The sequence below is a fragment of the Cyprinodon variegatus genome, unplaced genomic scaffold (assembly GCF_000732505.1).
Source record: "Cyprinodon variegatus isolate N-32 unplaced genomic scaffold, C_variegatus-1.0 Scaffold2441, whole genome shotgun sequence".
Classification (NCBI taxonomy): Eukaryota; Metazoa; Chordata; class Actinopteri; order Cyprinodontiformes; family Cyprinodontidae; genus Cyprinodon; species Cyprinodon variegatus.
Window position 1 is genome coordinate 15,908 of NW_015152894.1, and position 10,997 is coordinate 26,904.

Here is a 10,997-nt window from a genome sequence, read left to right on the forward strand (position 1 = left end):
CAGAGTGAGTCTTTTTGCACAAAGCAGGCCGAAGCTGAATATAATAGAAACACACACATTCAACCCCTCAAGTCATCAGTCGGTTCTATTTACATGCATTATGAGCTCCTCTCCCAAAGATAAAAAAGCAGCCAATGTTTCTTGTTACATCCAGTGCTGAGCTTTAAAAAAAGCAAACATATTTTCACATTGAACATGATTTTGTCAGAGTTAAAACAGGTTGAACATAAAAAAAAAAAAAAAAAGCAGTATAAGTGGAAAAAATGGATGTTTGCAGGGTGGCCAATTCTGGAAAGTACCATTAGTTTGACTGTAGAGCTGCTTCTAGTTAAAAAACTGATCTGGCTGAAAATATTTCTTTCTTTTTTTACATAACAACTACTTTAATAAAAAAAAAATCACTTAAAAAAACAAAAAAACAAAAACAACAACTAAAAATGCTTTCTAATTTCCCTCATAAGGCATATTTATTTCTCAGTGCGATATATAAAGTACATTTGGGTTTTTTTCTGTCTTCTAACACAGAAACCAGTGCTTCAGACTAAATCTTATTTACAACAGAGATGCAGCGATCTGTCCGCCACAGATTGGAACGGATTCATTTTTATTCCTTATGTATAAATGCATTAAATCTTAAACCTTTCTAAAACAAACAATATGTGTTATGATGTCTTTTTTGGAGGGTTTGTAAAAATGTAATTTTTTGGTTTACTTTTATTGTTTCCAAATATCTTAGACCCTCCAGCACAGCTGCTTTATTTTTATATTTTAGAAGAGAATCAAAAATAAACCATTTTATTTTTTAAATCGGCCTGATCGGTGCATCACTCAGACTCTCTGCGGCTCGTTTCTAGCCTGCTTATCAAAGGATAAGCGCTTGTATGTCTCTGTTGTGACCTGCTGCAGGTAGAAGATGTCAATATCCGGGTGTTTTAGGGCGGTCAGGTTCAACGTCCTGCAGCGTGTCGCCGCGTATCTGACCACGCACAGCATCAGCCCCCCGCACAGCGCCAGGAACACGGTGATGCCCAGGACGCTGCCGGTCTTAATGTAAGAAGGGAGGGCGGCCGGCTGGAGGCTGATCGGGGTGGTTGATGGAGCGGGTGGAGGAGGAGACCCAGATGCGTCCTCCTCATCCTCATCCTCCTCGGTGTGATTCATCCGGACACACTTCTCCTTCTGCAGGGTGTAGCCCTTCCTGCACACACACCTGAAGCCGCCGAACAGATTCTCGCAGTCGTGATCGCAGAGCCTCTGAGCCTCGCATTCATCAAAGTCGTGGCAGGTGGCTGCTCCCTCTGAGTGGTCCAGGATGAAGCCTTCTGGGCAGAAGCACGGCGTGTTCTTACTCTCCTGCTTCGGGTTGGGATGACAGATCGCAGGGCATGTTTTCTGATTGCAAACTTGCTCGCACTTGGTGGGGTCCTTGGGGGACACCCTGTACCCCTCTCTGCACTTGCATTGGTACACCCCGCTGATCTTCGCGCAGTCCATATGCTCGCATAATCTGCAGATGGAGACGTTAACGCAGGCGCCCTCCTCCATCGCAAAGCCCTCCGCGCAATCGCACTCGTACCCGCCATCCAGGTTTACGCACACCTTACCCTCAGCCAGGCACGCGTTCTTCTCGTCCGCGCACTCATCCACGTCCACGCAGCTTTTCCCGTCCGCTGCAGGCCTGTAGCCCTCGGAGCAGCGCCGGATCTCGGACGGGGAGCTGCTACCCGGCTCAGATGTGTTCGTGCAGGAGAAGCTGTTGTGATGGAGGGATTGCGCGGCTGGACACGTACAGGTGTGGTTAAATTGATCGCAGCTGTGATCACAGCCACCCTGCAGAACCTCGCAGCGCCACGGAGCCTGCAGCCAGTTGGCCACACAGAGATACTTGGAGTCCGGGAACTGAGCGCCGGGCCGAGCCGCCAGGGCCAGGGTCCCAGGGGGAAAGGTCTCCGAATCTGCAAATTCGAAGCCTGCATGTGAGCGGTAGGTCACCGAGGTGTTCCCACTGTCCCGAACGACGCCGCATACGTCAGAGGAGCCGAAGGCGCAGAAGAAGCCGTCCAGGATGTCCCCACAGTGCTCCGGCCGAACCTTGAATCCGGGCCCACTCCCCGCAGAAACAGCCGTGCAGTTTGGGCCACCCTGCAGCCAGAACACCCCTGTGAATCCTCTCAATAGACGCTCAAACTTGCTCGTCTCTACAGAAGTGCTGGATTGGACCAGCTTTCCGGTTTGCCCCTCGCAGGCTTCCTGCGCAGCTTTAGAGTCCAGAGACTCCTGGAAGCAGCAGAGATTCCCGGAGCAGCGAGCGCGCTGCAAGGCGGCCGCTTCCTGCAGCAGAAGAGCGGAGAAAAACAGGCCCAGAGACACAGGAGCCATGGTGGAGAGCAGCTGGGTTCCAGTTAACACCTCCGCTTGTATCGAGGAAAATGATCGAAGATCTGAAGCTGAAACAGGCTCACCATTGCTCCCATTTATACCGCATGTCGCGCAGTGTTTGTTCTGTCAGGACCGGGCAAAGGGAGGAATTTCCGTTTGGCCGGAGAGTGCAGCCTTGCAGACTGTTCAACGCCCATCCAGCCTTATCTGAAAAAAAAAAAAAAGGGTCTCCAATCAAAAGACACACATGTGCGCACGAATCTTTAATTAGATGACAAATGATTTAAATCTCAAAAGCACCCCCCCCCCCCTTCACCAGATCCCAGAGGAACAGTCTCTTCTGTGTCATAGGAGGAGAAATTTTCCTGAAATCCCAGATGGTTGCTCAGAAATATCATCCTTTAATCCAAATTAATGGGAAACCTGTGATTCAGTCTTCAGGTCAGCCGGAGGCCAAGTGACTTTCAATCTCAATAAGGATAAAAGGTGAATAAACAAACTACGTTTAAGGTTTCAGCTGAATAAACATTTATCTACCATAAATATCTATAAACCATCCATTCATTTTATAATTCAATTCAAATCAGCTTTGATGTAGCGCCGATTCAAATTACACGTCATCTCAAGGCACTTTACAGTTCACCAGATCATACAGTCGAATTGATTCAAAGTTTTCTATCTAAGTCATTGTCTCAAAGGCAATCCCTCACACTAAGCATGCTAGTAGCGACAGTGGAGAGGAAAAACTCCCTTTTAGAAAAAAGAAACCTCCAGCAGAACCAGGCTCAGTGTGAGCGGCCATCTGCTGAGGCCGACTGGGGTTCAAGGAGACAGAAGCAGAGACACAAAAAGAAACTGTAAAAGGCGGCCCCTTCCAGGAAGACAAGCTCCAAGCCAGCTCCCATGCCAGAGGACGAAGAGAGCACATCCAGCCAGTCACAGTCAGAGAAACAGGACTACACTGTAAAACAGGCCAATCTCCAGCATCTATAAACAAAGGTGTTGATGTTAGCAGCACAGATGAGGTTTCAAAATAAGAAGCCAGTTTCCCCCTGATCTGTGCTGCTTTCAAACACCTGTTGCTGCTCACTGTCAGTCAGATGGCTGAAAAATACTGCTACCTGTTTTCTTCCCTTATAACAAAAGCAACTATGACTCACTGGTGTAACTTTCTGAAGGGCTGGTGTGGACATGTCCCCACCAACTTTGGGCATGGAGGGGACAGTGCCCACCAATAATTTCCACTTTTTTCCCCTTTCCACAGATTTACTTTAGCCAACAGTAACTGGGGTTGGGTGCAGCTAACTGTGGTCAGAGTGTTTCACAGTCCGTGTTTTTTCCTTGCTCCTCTTGAAATATCATCGGATCTGTCGTTTTGGGACATAGTATTATTTGGGGTCGATATTCACTGCATACAGAGTAGCTGGTTGGAGGAGAGACACACAGCAGCACTCAGTCAATTTTAACCAGCAGCTACTTCCATAGATGCTTATGTAAAAGTTAGGAGACTGGTTGGTTATAAAATCAGAGATGCCATAGAAAAATGTGTTTGTTACATATATGGAGCTTTTTCAGCTAAAAAAGGCAGCGGATTGTACATTTATATAAGTTAAAAAGCTGGGCTTCTCAGAAGACCATTACTCAGATTAAAATGAACACATATTTATTGTTTTCTGATTGGACAGAGAATCAGACTGCAGAGCTTCTTGGGATCTTGAAAATGATTTTCTCAGGCATCATTATATTGGCAGACAGGTTCATAAATCTGTTTTTAAGCAGAGCAGAGACACAATTAGGGACAGCTGCCTAACAGATTTACTGGGATGTGCAACATGCAATAAAATATATCCCCATGTTTTAAGAAAAAATACGGTATGCTATAATAAAATTCAACATATCTTTTTGTCTTTTGTAGTTCAACCAGACTCAGAAATAGCTGCACCAGCAACCCAGAGACAGCCAGACTCACTGGATACAGATATAAAATTAAAATATAGGAAACCTGCAAGAATTAAAACAAAAATAATAAAAGTTAATGTATAAAGGATTTTTGAAAAATAAGGTTCAATTTATAGACTTTGGCTGTTAATGACACATGGGACACATTTCTAAATTAGATTTTGCTGCTTGTGAAGGAGAATAATTACTAATGCAGCTTAAAGGGAAGCCAGGCATGGATGGATGGATGGAAGTGAAGTTGTGTCCATTCTAGAGATGCAGGATATGTTGATGTTGGCATCGGATATCAGGGTTTATTCATCATTTTTTTATATACATTTTTTTTATATACATTGATGTTTTTGAGCCCTTTATAAATAATGGACTAAAGGCAAGCATCTGTCTATAACTATAAATATCAGTGTATTGTGGTTCTCTTGTGTTCTCAACAATAGTAAAGCATTCATTAAATATATGTTTGAGCTCATTTTTGGAAAATACAAACCCTTATGAAAGCGTTCGGGTTCCGTAGCTGTAGGTCCATCAGCCTCTATCCCTAGAGCGTCCCACTAACTTTTATCACAAAAATACACCCTTGCTATTACTACATTTATATCTGTTTTAGATTGGTTAGATGCAAGCGACATGTCTGCCAGGCAGTGGATGGCAGAGCAGAAGGTCTGACCATTTACCCATCTGCAGCTATAGGATGTTACTCTACTAACAGTAAATCAGGAAAAGGGTATCATATCATATCTGGTGAAAACTTCCATGGATTTAATCAGATGTTTATTCCATAATACAGAAAATATATGGAGCAAATACAATACCCTAATAAGTAAGCCTAGTATAAATTATTATTTTATAATGTTTTTCTCCAGTAGGAATAAGTAAATAAATAAATAAATAAATAAGGTACTCATATATTTTAGATGATAGAGACTCATAAGTTTTCATCAATAATGTTTGTATAACTACCTTGGTACCAAAGGTATCCAAAAATTACACTCAAGTAAGAAATATTTGTTAAAAAGGCTACCTAAGTACTGAGTAACTCATGTGATATTTAAAATCACTTAATAATGACCAAAATATAATTTTTGTTGCAAATTCTGGAATTTTAAAGACTAATTTAAGTGAAAAATAACAATTCCTAAACAATTTTTAAAAATATAAATTGAATGAAACCAGTATCTTCAGTGCCAATATGCTCCTCATATTATATTAGCCTGACCTCCAAACTTCTTAGTAGGTTCAACTATTCATTTTGATTAAAAACCATAACTGTGTGTATTTATCTGGAGCTATTTTTCCATAAAATATTCTTTTGGGGCAAAGCTGGAAGGAGCAGCCAAGACTTTTATTCAAATTAGTGTAGCTCTATTTAGTTTAATTTGATTTATTTTAATTTATCAAGATATTAACCAAGTAAAAGTAAAAATCAAAGTGCAATAAAACTCCCCCTAAAAGCACACATTTGCCAAAAAGTTACTCAAGTAACTGAAACTGAATAAATGTAACTAGTTTCCACCCAATTGTGTACCCAAGCACTTCCCAACCAGTTGAACAAACGTCAAAGTATGGAGTGAATTTTGCACCATTATTTTTACTGGCAAAAAAGCCATTTTGTAAAAGGAAAAATAAAAAGTAGTCTAAATAGGTGTCGCAGTCTTAGTTTTGTTATGTTTTCTTTTAAGTATTCAGTTTAACTTTGCTCCATGTTTTCTAGTTTTATTGGTTTAATTCTTATTTTGTTGCATTTTCAAACAATGCCCTCTGTCGCCCTCTTGTGTTGGTCTCCTTTTTCCCTAGCTCCTTAGACTGCTCTCTTCACACCTGCTCCCAATCTGCTCGTTAGTCCTCTTTTTGTTCAGTTAGCCATAAATACTTCATTTGTTTGGTTGGTTTGTTATTCTTTTTCTTGTTGGATTTTTTTTTATTCCTGCCTCTGTTGTTTATGAACAATTATAAAATCTACAAGAAACTCACATCTGCCTCTGCATTTGGGTCCTCAAACCATAACCAAAACCAGTATCCAGAGCTCCAAACCTTCTTCCTTCAGGCAGGATACATAGGCTTAATAGAGTGGAACATACTTGCTTATTGTCCTTCTCTACAGATTAAAGAGAAATAGAGAAAAGATTTATCATTTAACTTTTGAAAAAAAAAAAAAAAATAGATTCAGATTTTTTTTTCACAAACAGAATAAATTTCATATAACCATATGAAAGGTGGAAGGAGGGACAGGAGCATCACCCCACTTTCTCCGAACATTTCCCATGGATGACGATGATAATTATAGAAGCATCCTTAACCGTAAGTTCAACAAAAGCTCCTTACAGGAGAGACCCTGACTCACATGGACACATCGCCACAGGTAAGCTATAAAAATAGCTGCGACAATAGACATCTCAGACATATTTATAGTCTGAGTAAATCAGTCACCACTCGTAAAACATTCATCATATTAACGTTTTCCTCATGAGGGGAAGGTGCTACGGTTCCAAGGAGGAAGTTTGGAGCAACACGTTTGAATAGATTTCCTTTACAGGATGTAGAAACCTGCCATGACAACCTCCTATAAACACGCTGGTTCAACTCTTAGCGACTCTGACAGAACACAATCCGAGATGATTGATTTCTTCTCAGTGACGGATTAAATCAGTCACCAGCAATAAATTAAAACCAAGGAGATTGTGGCTGTAGTTTGTAAAGAGGCCAAAAAGCTTTAATTATTAGAGAACTGTGACACATAGAAGACGTTCCTGCACAGGGTGGGGGTGAGGGTGTGGTGGGCTGGAAGGGGATGGAGGGGATGTGAGAAAGGTCGCTCTTTGTTCATGCTATAGAAACAAAAATAACCAAAGTGTGTTTTATTAATGAGCATTTGATGTTTTGACTTCTGCACAGGGGGGAACCAAAGAAGTTTGGCGCCGTTCGTGTTTCCTTTGGTTACATTTTTTATGGTTTCTGTGAGTCAGCAGCAAAATAAAAGCTGTGCACTGGAAAACTAATCAAGAAATAGCTACCTTAATTTGAGCCACCTTAATTTGAGCCACCTTAATTTGAATAGGTAAATGAGATAGTTTGCCAATGGGATGAGAATGTTTCCTCTTGAAATAAGATAATTAGATATTATGCACTTGAAATAAGACGATGCAATTGTTTTTCTCTTATTTTAAATGTAAATTGACTTGTTCCATTGGCAAAATGTCTAATTTTCTTCCTCAATTCAAGAAAAGATGCACTTATTTCAAGAGAAAAATGACTTGTGTAGATTGACATTGTTTTGCAGTTTGTGATTAAAATCCTGTGTTCCTCCACAACACTGACAAGAATTTAAAGTATCAGGCCTTTCCATGAAGGTCTGTTCTTACATACTCCACACTGCATAGATTAAAACATTTTTTTTCACCCAATTGCTGGTTAATGGGCATTTTTCCTGCTCCAACCTGGAATTAGTAGCAAAATGTTCAGAGGATCCACCTCATCCTGTTAGCAGCGAGCAGGAAAGGACAACAATAAAGTGGAATACCACTGAGCGAGTTTAGCCTTATGCAGGCACCATCCAGCTCCTCTGCTTCCCCTTATGTCATGTTTCTGGGGACTCATTTTATGGACGCACATTAATCATTGTCTATCCAGCTTATCCTTTTAGTGCTAAATCTTCATAACATTGTTGACAGCATTTTTTTTCTTACGGTGCTTTGAAAAAGGTTTTCTAACTTTTACAGATCAAACTCAAACTGACAGATATTTGATTTATAGATTTAATTCCATGAACCCTTCAGACAGAAAGATGCAGTACATTTATTCACACTTTCTGCTGGAGAGCTACTATCTTGGACCGTTTGGATGCCTCACATCTCTAATACTCCTGAATCTAACAGCTGAATCTCCTCATCATGTTGTTCTGCTCTATAACGACTCCTTCTGACATAAGAATATGAAAATTAATCCTTTTCTCAGTCATTTCCAAACATAAAAAATATTCAGCTGCTAAGATACTACTGCAGATTCCAGCAAAAATATTCACTTCAGTGTCATAGAAAACTGGAGGAAGTGGTCTTGCTCTGCCCGGCTGCCAATCAAAAATCAGTATCTATAGAAACCGCCCTAGTCCCGCCCACTGAGTTTGATGGATGAAGGAGACAGTTGGAATAATATTATTAGTCTGCTGTGAAAAAAAAAAACATGAAATGAAAAAAAAATGCAGAGAAATTTTTTTTTATCAAATTAATTTATTTGAAAAAAAATGACATCTGATTAGTTAGTTTGACCATCTTTATTTAATGCCATCTGTAATTATCAAATAATATGTTAAATAAATCTTACTTTATTAATGGGGCATTTAAAGGTGCAGTTATTTCATTTAATTTTTCGTCTCCTTATTAAATAACACATGCAATTATTGAATAATATATCAAATAGATAAATTATATATGAATTTATCTAAAGACACTTTATTGACACTTATTTATTTAATCAAGAAATAATTAAGCTGAACAATCTCTGGGCCTAGCAGATGTGCTCCCAGTTTGACCAGTTCCACCATCTCCCTTCCAGTGGTGCGTCTGTCTGTGGATGACTCAGGATCAGGAGCTGCTGTTCTGCATTGTGGAACAGATCGAAAAGCTTTTTCCGCTGCGCTCCATCACATTATCACCACACCCAGTCTCGTATCGGTTGATGTGATACAAAAATGGCAGAAAAGTTCAGTTTAAAAACACACTTGATAAGGCCCTAAGCCTCTCTGCTGCTTCCATCATCGTCTCTCTCTTGTCCTTAGATTCCTCTTCCTCTTATCCTGGGAGCTAACGCAGCATCAAACTGCTTCTAGACTTCCTCCCTGACCTGGTCTTTCTCCAGAATAGATGGATTGATATTGGAATTACTCACAATAGACCCCAGTGGCTATCTACAGCTCTGTCCCAGTGAATAAAACCCACTTCTGCAGGGTTTGTAATTGAACTTTCTCACGCTGGAGAAATTTAACTCTGTATTTAACCCATCCCCTTGAGGATGAGGTGGGCTGCCATTGAGCGGTGCCTGTGGAGCAGTGTGGGGTTAAAGGTCTTGCTCAGGGACCCAGAGTGGCTTTCTGTGGCAGTGGGGCTTAAACTCAGAACCTCAGGATTCCAAGTGCAATGCCCTAACCACTTGGCCTTCACTCCCCCCATTTAAGTTAACCCACTCAAATGGATTAGGTCATGTTTATAGTCATGTTCATCCCCATATACCCAAATATATAAGCTCACAGCTCCAGCTTGATCTACTTCTTGTTCATGTATCATGTTTTGGCTGAAAAAGTGAAAACATCATGAGATCATTTTACCAATGAGCCAGTGTCTCATTGTCTGACGTCGAATTTATTCTCTTGATAAACTACAGATGGCAAGAGCTGGATTCCCAAAACAGCCGCTATCATATTCATACCTAAATTATCAGTAGAAAATAAATAAATAAATAAATAAATAAAACGATTTGAAATCCAAGCCCATCCCTTTGAAGACTTTGAAAATGCACTAACTTTAGCACAGACAGGACCTGGCAGAGAAAGTAGACCTTAAAATTTCAGTTTATCATGAAATAGCCTTCTTTTCAACATGTGTTGAACCAGCAGAGCCCTGTTCTGTCAGGCGTGTGTCTCTCCTGACTCAGCCAGGGTGTGTAGTCTAGTTTCTCTCAGGGTTTAAAGTCCTGGGGCCCAGTGTAATGGGAAAGCACTCTGACGTATTCCCCTGGATTCCTATTACCTGGCTAATACACAACCTGGGGCTTTCAATGGGAAACAGCCCACTGTGTATTTAATTAACCAGCAAACCAATGTTATTTCATGGTTACTAATGGCAACCACAGAACGCAGTAAGGCAGCTTAACTGATCTAGAAAGAGATGTCAAATAAATCTGTTTTGATAGCAACAGCAGAGGAACGACAAATAAAAGGAAGGAATGGAAACATGTTAAATTTGGGCTTTATAAATGGGAAACGTTCACCACTCACTGCATTTAGCAAAAGAAAACAATCTTTTTCAGTCAATAGAAAAGTTAAAACGACAGGAATTTGTTAGCTATAGAATGCTATAGAGCCAGAATAATGCTGCAATGCAAAAGCATTGTTTGAATATGAAATACTGAGTTAAAAGAGTAAAGTGTCTGCAAAAACAGCAGATAAAAACATGATGAGGATGTAACTAGGACATAGCGTAGATAAAAATTAAACGTGTTAAAAATAATATGATGAAATATGGGCTGAGCAGCTGAGAATTATTGTCTCATTATGCCAGAGATATCTGACTATCTGCTCTGTTTTATCCAGCTCCCCCTGCTTGGACCCCTCTGCTCTCTAAGGTAGAACATTTCTGTTTTCATTTCAGTGGACTGAGGCTGTAGATGTAGGACATTTCATCACCTCAACAGATCTCAGATTCCACTCTCAGGGGTTGCTGTTTTGCAACTTTAAGATGCCTCCCTGGTCTTATACCCTGAAACATATCCTCTCTGCTTTCACCAGCTCCACACCCACAGAAATATTTAACCCTGACTTGTAAGACTGACTTTTAAGCTATTTTAACACAAACATATCAATTAAGCCCCACAGGATGCATATCAATTAATGTAATAAAGACTATGAATTTCAAATGCATAATCCTGGGGTTTATGTATTTAGTATTATTGAA

The 10,997-nt window shown here is 40.5% G+C and overlaps 1 protein-coding gene across 1 annotated transcript; it reads right to left on the minus strand.

Annotated features, from left to right (window-relative positions):
* Positions 1-445: 445 nt before the first annotated feature.
* Positions 446-3,076, minus strand: LOC107080875 (thrombomodulin-like). Its single transcript, XM_015369082.1, has one exon. The coding sequence runs from the start codon at positions 2,377-2,379 to the stop codon at positions 829-831; it is 1,551 nt and encodes a 516-aa protein (XP_015224568.1). The 5' UTR covers positions 2,380-3,076; the 3' UTR covers positions 446-828.
* Between the last annotated feature and the right edge of the window lie 7,921 nt (positions 3,077-10,997).